This window comes from Papilio machaon, chromosome 17 (assembly GCF_912999745.1).
Source record: "Papilio machaon chromosome 17, ilPapMach1.1, whole genome shotgun sequence".
Classification (NCBI taxonomy): Eukaryota; Metazoa; Arthropoda; class Insecta; order Lepidoptera; family Papilionidae; genus Papilio; species Papilio machaon.
The window spans coordinates 3334911-3350482 of NC_060002.1; the positions used below are offsets into that span (position 1 = coordinate 3334911).

Below are 15572 nucleotides of genomic sequence, written 5' to 3' on the forward strand. Positions count from 1 at the left end.
GAAACAGCAGGTATGATTAATTATTTATATTTTTTTAAACTAAAGTAAGTTTATAAGGTATTTGCTTTTAATTATTCGATAACTAATGTATTAAAGATATCATTTATCCATATTACGTTATTATATACTTTACTTAAGTTAATTAAATTCTAAATAAAAAATATGGAATCGCTTAAAGTGGCCATAAACGGTACATCTACCCTATGTCTCGGTTATAAACACTCAAGGTAAATATAAAATTCTGAACAATATAAAACAATCTAGAAATACATCAAGTCTTAAAAAAAAACATTTATAGCAATTTCGTCGTAATTTAAGAATATTAACTTTGATTTTCCATTGCATTTGCACGTATTTCAATAGTTTTGTTTCACAAGTTGAAAAATTCAACTTTAAATACCATTTCAAGTTTGTTTATTCTAAAACGAATAAACATATTCTTCAGGTATTCAGAATAGACTGAGTTTTCATCATGAGCACGCCGCCTTTGCCGCTTTCACAGCTGTAAATAAAACAATTATCACAGTCAAAAGAGTTATCTAATATATAAAACTAGCTTTTACCCGCGACTCCGTCCGCGCGGAATAAAAAATAGAAAACGGGGTAAAAGTTATCCTATGTCCGTTTCCTGGTTCTAAGCTACCTGCCCACCAATTTTCAGTCAAATCGATTCAGCAGTTCTTCAGTTATAAATAGTGTAACTAACACGACTTTCTTTTATATAAATAGATTCTCGTGTCACAGTTTTCGTTCCCGTACTCCTCCGAAACGGCTTGACCGATTCTCATGAAATTTTGTGAGCATATTGAGTAGGTCTGAGAATCGGCCAACATCTATTTTTCATACCCCTATTAAGTTTTTTTTAACTGTGCGCAGACGGAGTCGCGGGCGACAGCTAGTATGTATATAAAAACGGCGAACCTGGATAAGCGAGAGTGCAAGGGATCACAATGTTTTCTCGCTTATAGATGTTTCTCTCTAAAGCGAGTTTCTCGCTTATGGAGGTCTTCCGTTTATCTAGGTTCGACTGTTAAAAATAATGTATATTATTTATTTATAACACAGTGTTAACCTTGAAAATACAACTACGTTCAACAAAACTATTTAAAATAATTTGACTGTAGGATCTAAATATATTTTTAAATTTATATTAATATAAAATGATATTAAATAAGTCAAGTTAATTTAAATTAAAATAAATTTAAGGAAAGTATAAAATAAATGAGTAATGGGAAAATAAATATTATGGTATTTAATGTAACAAATAATTTATGAACTTTTTTTAATTTCCATATCATATGTCTGTCACCAATGTCTACCTACGCCAGAGAAGCTATAAATATACTTTTGACATTATTTTGCGTCTCACGCTGAGTTCAGCTTACAATAGTTTTAAACATTTTAAACTAGCTTTTGTCCGCGATTTCGTCTGCGCAGAATTTAAAAGATAGAGAGAAAAGTATCTCATATATTAGTCGAGTTTATGTTCTACATCTGTGCCATATTTCAATATATTGAACTGTTGCAACCTATTTTCTACATATATATGAAATTTCATTGAGATCCATACACCCGTTAAGGAGATAACTTGTAACAAACATCCATCCATACATCTGCATTTATAATATTAGTAAGATTTATTGAGATAGTAAACTGTGTGAGAATGAATTTGTGTAATGTTGTAATGTGAAGTTACCTTCTCGCTCCTTGCGGCGTAGTTTCTTACGGCGACGGTCGATGGCGGCCAGCTCGGCCTTCACCGAATGGTAAGTCTTTCGCAGCTCCCCAAGCCGAGAAGTTAACACCTTGATACGCTTCTCGCAGTCCCAAGTAGGATCTATACACATTGATACATACTGTCTTAATTACTAGCTTTTTGCCTGCGACTTCGTCGGCATGGAATTAAAAAAAAATGTAGTAGTAAACAAATATTACATTTAACTTTCGTTGCTTTACTAATATACGATACGTAAGAAACGGTATTTTTACCACGATTAAGGTGTTTGAGGTCCCGATATTGATATACAACAGAATGTATGATAATGCAACTTTTTTATTGGAAACTAGCTTTTAACCGCGACTCCGTCCGCGAGGAATAAAAAAAATGCACACAAGATAAAAAAGTTTCTATGTCCGTCTCCTAGTTCTAAGCTAACTCCCCATCAATTTTCAGCTAAATCATTTCGACCGATTTTGAGTTGTAAATAGTGTAACTAACACGACTTTCTTTTATATATACAGATTTCCATTGCAAAATTTGTAGAGTACAGATATTGTGTATGTTACATATTGTAATATAAACCTAAGACAAATGTTTAAGTGCCAACGTTAGTAACTGTAAGTTGAGAGGGATGATGTTTTTACACTGGTGTAAGCAGTTGTAACTTAAATCTGAAGATATCAAAAGTTTAAACCTATTTAGAAGGCTCAGTATAAAAATTACTATATGTCATATATGTGATAAAATTATAATTATAATATAAATATAAATTCGTACCGAGGTCCAGTATGAAGTTGTACTTGTACGGTGTGTGGTGCGCGTTGTGCGAGAGCGGCAGGTGCGCGTGCGCGTGCGCGTGCGCGTGCTCGTCCGTGTCGCGACGTGCGCGCCGCGACCTGCCGCGACCCGCCGTAGAGCTCTCGGACGCTTTACGCGAACGACTCGCTATTATATACAAAATACGATTTATATACATATATGAATGAAATAAATGTAAAAAAGTGTAAAGTACTATGTTTACTACATTTTTGCAATAAGTGAATGTAAGACATACAATTACATCAAAATGTTGGTATTTAGTGTACATTTGATTCGAAATCGCTTATGGATTACGTTAAATTGTTTTTAACACAAAAAATACACATAACTAAATGTAATGAAATAATCTTATATAATATATAGGTATATGCAAAAACAAACTCACTACAATGTTTGAGAAATTGAGAAGTAAAAGGTGGTATGAGCATATTTTAAGGGGGAAGAATCACATGAGGTAAGGAGTATTTTAAGTATGAGTATGGAGAGGTACACCGATAGAGGTAGGCCTAGGAAAAGATAATGGATTGCGTGCAAGATGACTTCATTATGAATGCAGTGACTAAGATGAGTAAATATATTAATTTGGAGAACGGAAACCTAGCGCACCGACCCTATGTCAGTGGGACAAGGACAGAGAAATGATGAACTCACGATGAGGTTTGTCAATGTCCATATGGTGAGGCGAACGCGCGGCCACGTCGTCGTCGTCCTCCTTGCGCTCCGAGGGACTGTCGCGCTCCGACAAGCGCCGCTCACTGAAACACATGACTCCTTTTATTTTATAGCTTGTTACACAAAGGAAAATATATCGTAGCTTAGAAGGTTGTATTTAAACACTCTACGTGTGTGTGTATTTACCGGTGCGGTGACAAGTCGAGACTGCTATCGGGCGTGGTGGGCGGCGTGTTGTCGAGCAGCGCGTGTCGGCGCGCCCAGCCCGGCGCCGCGCCCCCCGCGCCCGCCACGCCCCCTGCACCCGCCGCCACCTGCTCCGCTGCAGCCGCGACCACGCCCACTCCGCCCATTACGCCCAACCCGCCCGCCATGCCCACTCCTGCGCCAGCTCCGCCCTCGCGCGACCCGCCGGCGTTGCCACGCTCTTCTGCTACAACACGTTGTTTCCAAATTATTAATTATTATTATTGATAAATCTACCCTTTTATACTCCACCTTTTTGAAAAAAAGAAAAACATTTATTGCCACACAAAGAATATAACATCAAAAAAGACAAAAAACACAGACATACAAGGCACAAACTTGGTACAATAGTGTGGCAAAAGGGAGCCAACTCAGCGAAGCAGGGACAGACTAAACTGAACCTGCGCTGATTTTCAGCTGGTACCTTTACAAAAAATAATAATAGAATTAGATTAACAACAAACAATGATTCATAATATTAAGACAGCCCAATCCAACTTAAAGTATTTAAAATTACAAAGTTTTCTATGCAACATTTTACAAATTGTATCCAGTTCAATAAAGTTTTTTGGTAAACCTACTCCCTACAACTATGACTAGTGGTGATTGATTATAAGATATTTATGGTTATTCTGAGCCTTTTTTAAAACTGTCCTTAATTATCAAGACATAGCTTGGTACTGTTTTAAAACTTTTTCTAGAAAAATTATGTTAACTTGAGAATCAATGTTTAACCTTTGGAGTGCGAGTGGTGCGGCGGCGCGCAGGCGAAGGGCAGCGTGTGCTTGTGACGTGGCGGCGCAGGCTCTGCGTCGGGCGCCGGGGAGCCGGGGATCGTCTCTTCACATAGTAGCAGTGATATGTTGCTGTCGTCCTCCCCTCCCCCCGCCACGCCCACACCCGAGGCCCCGCCTCCCGCCGCGCCCCCGCTGCTAGCGCCCGCACGCCCGCTGCCCGCCACCACCACACTCGCACCTGTATAAAGAAAGGGGCCGTTACTAAAAGCACTACAATTGTAGCAGTAAATTGTAGATGTAAATGTATAGTGGTAACTGACTATGTTTCCGTTCATTCTTGCAGGCGTCTTCGAGCATGAGCAGGGACTCGCCGGCGCTCCACTCGCCCAGCGACTTGCCGGCATGCAGCGCGCGCGCACCTCGGCCCTCCAGACTGCCCCCGCTCCCCCCACTGCCACCGCTGCCCCACTCCTCCATCGACACCTTGTCGATTATTAACCTGCATCATCAAAAAACATGTTTAAATTTCTATCACCCGTTAAAGTTCTCATCTAGTTTATAGGCGTGCTAATCGACAGGCGAAATTTAATTCAAAGTGTATAAAACATATTATAATTTCTGTTTTTTGCTAAGGGATGAAAAGCTTACATGTCTTTTCATAAAAATACGATAAAGAAGATGATTTATATAAATTTACCTCCTGTCAGAGTCGTCGGAATCGCTGGTCTCGCTCCTGTCACCGGGCGGGAAGGGAGGCAGGGGAATGCTGGCCGCCGATTGGTTGATTTGGCTAGACAGCTTCTGTATAGTATCGCTGAGCACCTTGTTGTTCTTGCCGGGCGCGCTCAGAGACAAGTCGGCCACGCTCTTACGACGCTCTAAAATGTTCAAAGGACTCTGCAAACGTGGCGGTGTAGGCTCCTTACTTTTAATTTTCTTAATTTCCGATAAATCACGCTTCAAATCGGTAAAGTTCGACGGCTCGCCGAATATCGAGTCGGATAACGGCAGCGGACTGATTTTCTTTATCGGTTCTATTTTACTCAATGGTTTCAATGGTTCAGATTTAATGAGCGGTTTAATTTCTGGGGATATTGAAGATAGTTTGTCTTCTTTTGGCATTGGAATATCTTTGATAGGTGTTAAAGGTCGGTCTGTATTATTCACCGGCGGCGGAGACATCGAAAGTCTTTTAGCGCTGTTTATAGCTTTCAGTAGTTTCTCAGCGATCTTGGGACCTTCGGATTGTAGGAGGAAGCCGGGAGGCGGTTCAGGGAGCACGTCAATGCGAGCCGGGCTGTCGGGTTCCGATTTATCTTCTTCTGTATCGATGAGGGGACTGGATGGTGGTTCTAATTTTGATACAATCGGATCTGGATCTAATTTCTCGATTTTTAATTTCATATTCCCTTTCTCTTTTGGCTCCGAAGTGGGTAGGGGAATCGATAGCAGCTTTATTTGTTCTTCTTTATCAACTGATGGTATATGCTTTGTTTCCTCGACAGATTCAGTTGAAGTAGTTTGGGCCTTCGAATTAACAATATCGCTTGCATCAGGCGCTTGTAACTTAATTTGAAGCGGCGGTGTCCTCGGTGGCTGTGGTATGGCATTTATTTGTTGTTCATTTTCTTGTAAAATGATAACGACTTCTTTTACTGTATCAAGGGCATGAATTTCTTCTTTGATCGGCTCCGGTACTTCTACTATCTCGAGTAGCGGAGGTTCTGAACTCGGTTCGCTCTCCTCTTTCATTTCTTCGGGTTCGTCCTCAGAGGATCGTTCATCGTCAGCGGGACTGTCGGGTGAGTCGTCTATCAATTCACGCAATTTGTTGACTTTATTCTTTTTAGAATAGGTTTCTTGGTTCTTAGCCGGAGTGAATCCTTCGAAGATCGGTCCCGAGCTACCTTCGCCTGGTAATGAATCATCGTCTATCGAGAAAAGACCATCTTTCGAATCTTCTTCTGGAGTCTGTCGATTCGGTTCCTCCCTGGTTGCTGCGAAATCTCTGAACGGCGATAGAGATGGAGATCTTAGTGTGGAAGCTCGAGGCCTCAATGAGTCCTCGGATATCTCCTCACTTAAAGACTTTGATAAAGTCGATGTGTATTTGCTCGGTGAAATATCGTCAAATATACGATGCATTCGCTTCTTTTTCTCATCATGCAGCTCTATTTCGAATGGTTCCGGTTCTTTGAATTCGTACACATCCTCGGCTTGTTTTTCAGGTTGCGGAGGTTCAGGCGGTTGTACTGTTATTTGTGTTACAGGACTTGGAGTTTTATCTTTTTGGGGGTCAGATTTGATAGTATCTTCTGGTTCTTGTTTAACACTATGAAGTCCTTTAAGTTCAGATCGTATTTCATTGAGGTCGTAATCTCTTCCTTGGTGCTGATGGTTACTGACGTTAACTCGAGGTTTCTTAGCGGGGGAGGCCATTGTTGGAGTGGAAATTGTTCTTACGGGTCTTTTACGAGGCTTGCTTGAGCCACTGCTGTCACTCGATTTGGCATCTTTTGATCTAGGTGGTGCTGTAAAAATATATATTTATTAATTTCTGATAATGTATATATAACACATTTTAATATCGATTTCAAGGTTCATTAGCAAAATAACTTACTTTTAAGACTAGGCTTGTCATCTGGTTTCTTGCAGGCCCGTTTAATATCATCATCGCTGTCTGAATCAGTGTCAGAATCAGAGCGGGCGGATGATTCTGTAAATGAAGTTTCTGAAATTTTTATATTTATATATTTTGTATTAAAGTACATATCAATTAAAAAAAACATCATCAATCTCTATATACATTACCTTCAGTTCTTTTACTTCTCGAACGGCGGCTTAAGCTGGTATTCTGGAAATAATATATTCAATATAATATTAAAATTTCCCGATGAAAATTTGAAATAATATGTTCAGAAAGTGTTTTTAGTGAGTAGATTTCTCATATTAAATATATATTTATGTGAGTGGGAAGCATTTGTTGTAACCTTTTTGTTCCGGGCATCGTGTTGTGTGACATTGAGTGCGATGCGCTGTGGTTTGATCCACTCGTCGTATCGCGTGTTCCAGCCCGTGTAGTGCACTCGCAGTAAACCCTCACTTGACACCTCTATCACCTTCGCCTCATACGTCACCTAAACATAAACCAATTTTAATAAGTTTAAATTTTTTTTAAAGATTTTGATGAACTCTTGTGTATAGTTTATTGAGCCGTTATTAAAATTAGAGATGTGCATTTTTTATTATGTTTTTTTGCAAATTCTTACTTTTAGTAATTAATTTTAAGTGTTTTATTTAAATCTTTTTATTTAGTATCCATGTTGAGGTGGTTATACATATCCGGTATTTGTACAAAATGGTGTTTTTTTGATTTTTTTTTATATTGTACAATACTCTGGTTGTCAAGTCCTTTCATTTCATACCCATGTTGGGGATAGTTAACATATTAATAAAAAATATGTTAATATTGGTAATATCTAATTTAGATTACAAGATTTGTACAAGATATAAAATAAACTAGCTATTGCACATGTCTCCGTCCACGCGTAGTTAAAAAAAATCGTAATAAATAGTCTATGTGTTCTTAGAGACTATGTTCTACATTTGTGTCAAATTTCATCAAGATAAGTTGAGCCATTCCAGAGATATCTTCATACAAACATCCATCCATCTAAACATTCGCATTTATATTAGTAAGAAAAAATACATAAATAAATATAAATATATACAATCGTTAATCATGCTAAATGTAGGTAATTGTAAAAATGTACCTTTGATTCAGACTGTGTAGGGCCGTAGTATACTTTCAGTTTATCGCCAACTTGTGCCTTTACACTAACGCCACCAGATCGAGTGCATTCGCTCATTGATGGCCTTAAAAAAATTAAATTGTAAATTATGAATATACATTTTCATAACAAATAAATAACTATTCAGAATTAATATATTTTGTATTACTCAGTGCTTTTCCTCTTGCGCGGTCTCTTGCTACTGTTTGAGGCAATAGTGTTGCCACTGCTCGCTGAATTCGCGCTCTGACTGCGACGATTTTGCATCTTTTTTGTAGGTCCACATCGACTGAAAAAAAAAATGATTCATAAAATTCTATTTAATATAAAAAAACATTAAAAACAAACGTTTATACAGAAACTAAATATATTCTAAATTTAAAAGTATATCTGTTATTACGACTGAAAAGTAGCTGGCTTCTTAGACGTGGTTATAACCGGATTTGTGTGTTTTACCTAGAAGCGCGTCCAGAACTATCGCTATCTGTAGAGACGTGCGGGCGACGTGAGGCGCGCTGTGTGCCTGTACTCGGACCTTCTGACACTGCAAAGTATACAAATAAATCTGAATTTCCACCGACGAAACACATATACAAAAAACATTAACTTATCTCTTAGACTCTCTGAAAAAAAAAAACAGCGACAATATTTTTTATACAGAAGTTTTATCTAATGGAAACTAACGCTAATATAAAACCGTAAATATATAAGATTGCAATCTATATCTTATTTATAGTTATCAAATTCACGAGACAATATTTCATTAAATAAAATAAAACCATGTTAATTTCTTCATAATACGTAAAATAGTTACCAGAATTAGAATAAAAAGTAGTGATTAGCCAAATACTAATACCCATAAATATTATTCCTTGTGAATATTTCAATGGAATTTACTAACTTTTAGGATGAAAAGGTCTCCTTTTAGGTGTTCTCTTTTCGTGCAACTCAATCTTGGCAACGGAAGAGCTTCGAGTTTTGGACTGCGAGCGCGGCTTGTCCACTGTTTTCTCTTCGCTTGTCCGTGTCGACGGCACTTTCTCTTTATCCTTCTCCTTTTCTTTCTCCTTATCCTTCTCCTTTTCTTTCTCCTTCTCCTTCTCTTTTTCTTTTTCCTTCTCTTTCTCCTTCTCTTTGTCCTTATCAACTCTGTAAAAATGAAAACGATAGTTAATCACAATTAGTTTAGTTGTTTTTTTATTTTTGCAACAAAAAGACTAACATCTCTGATGAGATCTCTTCTCTTGTAAGATGTAACAATCTTAATGGGTAGAATTAATTTTAGCTTTGTTCTAGTTTAAGTTATTTCCAATGGAGATAAGATGTTTCTAAGTGACTGTATAACATCTTACTTGGGTGCGGCAACAATGAGCGGCTGGTTGTCAGCGCTGTCATCTTCATCGCTGGCCGGTATCTTCTCTCTTGTCTTCTCCATTTTCTCAATCTTCTCATCTTTCTCGCTCTTATCACTTTTTTCCGTCTCGCTTTTATCCGAATCTTTATCTTTGCCGCGCTGCAGTAAAACGAACAAATGATTTTATTCAAGTAGTTTTTTTTTATAATAACTTAATATCAGATAAATTCAAAAATAGGGATGTTTTTTTTCATGAAATTTGCTGTTTATGAGCAATGTATGTACCATTTACTTTTGAAAAAGGGTCTTTTAGTAATTTGAAAAGACAAATCCTCCGAATTATCCTGACTATAACAATTAAAAAAAAAACAGGGGTACTTTTGAATTTGTCTATTGGGGGTATACTTTAGCCAGTTACCGGTGCTGGGGTGGGGGTGGTGGTGGGAGTGTTGGTGGGCGTGGTGCCTGCAGGCGAGGAGGCCAGCAGCTGCTTGTCGCGGTCGCGTATGAGCGAGCGGCCGGCGGGCGGAGTGCGCGCGCCGCGAGGATGCGCCACCAATGTTACCCCCAGCTTGCGGTAGAAGTCCTCGAAGCTGTGCAGGAACCTGATGTGTGGGATGTACAATGTTAATATAGTCGTTTTTACTCTAAATTAGTCATTTTTGAAGCTTCTTACATTTTCCTCGAAACTCTTTTATGTCCTTTCATTGATAAAATGCATGCAATTATATTGGAACACATTGTTGTCTATATTTTTTCAAAGATAATGTAAGGGATATATTTTAATACGAGGGTATTGTCTGTGGAATCCCACCCTAATAATTGAATACAAAACAAATGAACCTCTAAGTTCCACTTACTTCTTATAGGCTTGCTTACAAAGGTTAGTGATGCTCGTTGTGACTGGGTGGAAGCCCATCTTGTCTGCAATCGTCTTCCATTGGTTTTGATTTGTCACACGATTGTAGCCGCCCAGTTTTTGTACAACCTGTTAATATAAGTTACTTTTTATGAAAAATATAAATAATGAAATATTTAATTTTTTTTAAATATGACTAGAAATAAAACGCTTCCATCTTGTAAGATGCCATCGCCGTAGCAAAACATTTTATTCTTTGCTGACCAACAGGACAGGATTAAATTGATTTAAATAGAAATGGTGTATTGTCCAACTTTACGTATTTAACCTCAAAAGTATTTAAATAAATAAGAAGATAGTAAAAGTACAAAAATACAACTTACACGAAACAATCTATATAAATCGATATCCCGGTTGGCGATGGTTGGATTTCTATTGAGCGGCGTACCACGGTCGTCCATGAACTTGTACAGCTGAGCCACGAAGTGGTCCTTTTCTTCTCTCGGCTCGTCATCTGAACTCTAACAAATACATACAAAACAATATTAAACGTAGAATTCGTTCGCGGTTACAATTGTATTAATACATAGTCGGATCAACTTATCTGACCTGGTGAGAGGCGCTACTATCGCGATTAGTTCTGTCGCTAAATATGTAAAACCTACTTGGGCATAAATGTCATAAAAAACATGACAACTACAGTACGAAAAGATCTTGAGATACTTTTCTAACATTGGCAGGAGGGCGCTAGTGAGTTATCACAATTTAGTTTAACTTAGGCCCACTGGATCAGATATCCTTATATTGACAAAAAACTCGTGAAACTTTTTTTTTAAATTGATAGGGTGGGGGTATTGAGCAGTTTTAATTGTTTTGATTATCGGTATATATTGTAGTCTTCCTTTTGTGCAAGAGAATGAAGGGGATAGCAATTTGTATTAATACAGGTCACCGCAGTGAAATTCTACAGTTATACATACTTTGCAACCATGGGTTTCCACTGCACAAATTCATAAAAAAGATATACTGTTACCTCAATTTTGTTGGGAGAATAAGTTATAACTATTTGTTGTATATTTCGGCTGTGAAAACCAAAGGTTGCAAAGCATAACGCAAGCATCTTATGCTAATAAATACGGCATTTCATGTACATATTAAATTAATTATATCTGTTATTTGTAGTGGTAGGGGATATGGTTTTTGGAACTCCATTGCTAGCGCGTATATATGTAAGAGTAGGTTATTATATACTCCAGTCAACTCAACTCTCAACTAGCCGAAGAACCCCAGCAATCCCTTTATGTTACTGCGATCTCCGAGAGCAATCTTTAGCCGAGATACCGAACCTATATATATATATTAAAATTACATTTAAATATGTGTAATGTAAATTCTTTTACATCATTTTAATGAATTATTTTAGTTCATTAGTTGTTTGTTATATTACATTATATAAAGTTGTAAATTATTTAACATATTAACTTTATCCAAATGTAGATATTTTGACTGTATACATGCGCCATGATGCAAATGATTTATGCATTTAGTGATATTTGCTATATTTATATATTTAAATGTATAATAAATATTATCATATATTAAAATTATTCGAAAATTTTACATGGAAAAAGGTATTTTAGTGTAGGCAATTCAACTATAAAAATGACATAACTTGCTTTTTGCTTTAAAGCTGTTATTTCCAATAACTATAGTTTTATTAATAAGTAATTTTAGTCTTTACTGACCTTTAACGGTTTGTTTTCCTAGGCCAGCGTGTGTAGAAATAATATATTATTTGTAACATTTATTAGATAAATTATTTTGACTGTAAAAAATAACTGAGTAATAGTTGAGATGCCTAATATTTTTTGATTCGTAAACTTTTAGACATGGTATTATGAAATTCCTAACATTTAAATGGTGAAAGACAAGCACCTAATAGTTCAAAAGTAATACATAAAGTAAATAAAAATGTTTCTAAATTAACACAGGGTTCAGTACATTCCAGATGATTTCGGCCCATAGTACTAAGAAAATATTTAATCACAATATCTCATAGAACCGAGCATTTTTCGCGATAAAATGATGCTATGTTATTCATGTCTATAAGTTTTTTGTTACATAAAAACAAAATAAATGTACATCCATAAAAACTTTCGCATTTATAAGTGAGACGAATAGCAATCACAATTTAAAACACTTTAAAATACTTTAAAATCCTCCAAAAGAAGGTATAATGTATAAATGAGGACATACATCGTCAGATGTGTTGCGTGGCTCATTGAAGAGGGTGTCTCTGTCCCAGTGCGGTGGCAGCACTCCGTGGTCGAGGTACTGCAGCGCTGCCTGCACACCGCCCCACTCCGCAGGAGCACTGCCCCGCTTGAACTCTCGCGTCTCCTTCTTCGGCACTGTGTAGCTGGAAACAATGTGTTTTAATAACCAAATACATAAAAACTAAAGTATAACAGCAACTTTTCACTTCCAATTTACTTTCAATTAAAATCCTTAATTATGGATATTAATTAACACTTACTATCGTCCATCTTTAAAGGAGCGCACTAGATAGTCCTCTTTGACTTTAATTTGTGCAGTGGGAGCGACTACGAGCGCGGGGAAGGCGGGCTGGTGTGGGCGGCGGCGCTCCGCCCCACTCGAGATGTCCACGAACACCACGCGCCCCACGTGAGGCTCACTGTCCGCCTTCACACGACGTGTCACACCCTCACCTTCACTCTCCTCTGATCTGAAGGGCAACACATTCTCTTATATAGTAGTTCTACTCTACAACTCTAAAGTACATGCAAACAAATCTTATACTAGTCAAGTAAAAGACAACACTAAGCATAATACTTCTGAAAGATTTTCAATAATTTTTGGGAAGTTAATGCACTAGCAATATTGTACAATATTACTTACTGCGCCCTGCCTCTTCTCCCTCGCCGACCAGCTATCACCGGTGTAGAGAAATGTTCCGGATGTGTGAGTGGCAGTTGGTCTAATGTCTCACTTTCATTAAAATGTCGCCCACTTTTGAGGCACAGCGCTGAGCGACGTAATGTTGTTATGTCACCATCATCAAACACTGAAACAAATACATAGTGTTGAAATTAAACTGTTAAAGTTACTCATTGAAAATATATTCCCTGAAGTTATATGATCAATAATCCGGTCATCGGATCATTAATATCCGGCTCGAAGGACCATGATGTACGGGTTGGTACGTACATACAAAGAATAATGCCGAGTTTAGGGAGATAATTTGATTTATTCTGTAAAACTATGGTTAAATGGTTTTAAATGGTAATGAGCTGTATGTATGGTGACCGAACGTGAACTGGTTTGTGTGAATGGTGACGCGTATTATAAAATGTACTACATTGATGACGATGGGAGAACATGTATTGTGCGATGTTTACACCATACAAATAATATAATCTTTATGACTACTGATTCAATTACAATGGCACAGGTAGAAAAGTGGAAATATGAAAGACAATATCCGAAAGTAACATTTAAACATTTAAACCCCTATGACAAAAATAGTAGGAGAAAGTCTTAAATAGAATCTCATTATAAGATGTAGATTTATCCATTAAAGAGGTTGAAATGTATTTTATTGAAACATAGAACATTGTCTGGAAGAACACATAGGCTAAGTAACTTTTTAATTCTACGCGGACAGGGTTGTAGGTAACAGACAGTATTCAATATTACAAAGTTAATATGATCCTTGCTACTATAAAACTATTGTATTTTTTTATGAAATAGAAGTCACAACATGAATTGTTGTCACTGAAAATGTTAAAGTTATACATACCCACTGTATACTGACTGCAATCTTGTATTTTTGTTATGACTGCTTCTGTTGCATCCTTTTTAGGATCTTGTTTCACTTCAACAGTGCTGCCAATACGTAGGGTACCTTTGATCACATCATCATTCACTGTGATTGCACCACCACCTTTTAAGGTCACCTGCAATCAACATTTTTGATATTTAATGACTGAAAATACATTTAGTACCCTTAAAAATAATATAACACAAGATAGACATCCTAATTTAAATTACTTAGCACAATGCAGAATAGCCAGCAAGAGAATAAATGTTATTGGAACGAAGTTCCTTATCGCGCATTGTGAAAGGGGGCTAGACGGAAAAAATTCTTACGAAAAGATGTCACGACACTTTTTGCTATATCACCATGGCAACGACGTGACAATATATAACGAAAATTCATAGAAATAAAATGTACTTCTTGTGAAGACTTAAGTTTTTTATTCATAGAATAAACATTGGTTCCTTCACTAATTAATTGAAAGGAACTTCGTTCCATCCAGGTGTCCCTTGACACCTCTCAAAATCTAGATATTGTATATGGTAATATGTCACTCTTATTTGATATTATTATATGAAATATGTATTTCACTTTTAATATTTAATGATGTTGTTTTAAGTGTTTTTTCTGATTACCATAGTTAGTCATTACAAATCATAACTAGAGTGGAATACATAGATATAGTAGGAGTTCATTTGAACAAATTTTATGGTAGTTTTAATTCATAGCAATGATTTTACATACCTTGCATTTGATGTTACGCACAACCTTCTTGATTTTAGCTTCACAAAAGGCACCCTTATACTTGGCGCTAACATCAGTCCCGACCGTCAAGTAAGGGGGGTCATCACCCTGCTGGAAAAACAAAGAACAATCAACTAAAAGAATAAATATTATATACATAATATGCAATAATAAATAGACATTGTTTACCATATTGGGCGTGGTGATCTTAGTCCAGAAGTGAAGCTATTTATATACACTTCCTGAAAATTTATTAAACATATAAAAAAGTTGAATGTACATTTATTTTAATGCATAGAATTGAAAATTAATGACCAAAAGTATAAGCACGTCACAGTCACAATTTATATGGATATTTGTGATAATTAGTAACTTTTTTATTATCTTTAGTGCGTTACAGTTACAATAAAACAAAAACTAAGAAATATATTGGATTTTATCCAAATCAATTAAATGGATTGTTAGTTGTTTTGACTGCGCGGCAAATCCAATATTTTTGATTAACAACCTGGTAAGTATATCTCTAGGTGGATCCACAAAACACGTTATCGCAAAAGTCGTGTAAACGGAATTTCATCTTATTCTTTAATGTGTAGGATAGTCATAAATGTAAAAAGTACAGAACAAAACGAATCACGTACACACCAACACCATCTTCTAAATAATGACATTTTGTTAGTTGAGTTGCCACTTTATTTAATTAATTTAAATTATTGGCAACATTAAACGATTTTTTTTTATAATTTATCTTACTTTCTAAGAAAATGCTTCCAATTTTCTCTAAGCTGTATG

At 36.7% G+C, this 15572-nt stretch overlaps 1 protein-coding gene across 1 annotated transcript; it reads right to left on the reverse strand.

The window, feature by feature from the left end:
- Window positions 1-309: 309 nt before the first annotated feature.
- Window positions 310-15431, reverse strand: LOC106707439 (AT-rich interactive domain-containing protein 4A). Its single transcript, XM_045681898.1, has 27 exons — window positions 15289-15431; window positions 14970-15022; window positions 14781-14891; window positions 14019-14175; window positions 13118-13283; window positions 12735-12944; window positions 12455-12617; window positions 10582-10719; window positions 10200-10327; window positions 9758-9944; window positions 9338-9498; window positions 8887-9134; window positions 8442-8529; window positions 8155-8274; window positions 7968-8070; window positions 7185-7331; window positions 7006-7048; window positions 6815-6910; window positions 4892-6725; window positions 4515-4693; window positions 4193-4432; window positions 3568-3644; window positions 3398-3525; window positions 3191-3294; window positions 2498-2665; window positions 1697-1837; window positions 310-502 (listed from the first exon to the last, which is right to left on the reverse strand). The coding sequence occupies exons 2-27, from the start codon at window positions 14970-14972 to the stop codon at window positions 471-473; spliced, it is 5172 nt and encodes a 1723-aa protein (XP_045537854.1). The 5' UTR covers window positions 14973-15022; window positions 15289-15431; the 3' UTR covers window positions 310-470.
- Between the last annotated feature and the right edge of the window lie 141 nt (window positions 15432-15572).

Excerpts from the sequence above, each read along its gene's own strand:
- LOC106707439 (XM_045681898.1), bottom strand. Across the intron at positions 9,135-9,337 it reads CTCATTGTTGCCGCACCCAA|AGTTGATAAGGACAAAGAGA; the intron begins GTAAGATGTTAT and ends TCATTTTTACAG. Across the intron at positions 7,049-7,184 it reads ACGATGCCCGGAACAAAAAG|AATACCAGCTTAAGCCGCCG; the intron begins GTTACAACAAAT and ends TATTATTTCCAG.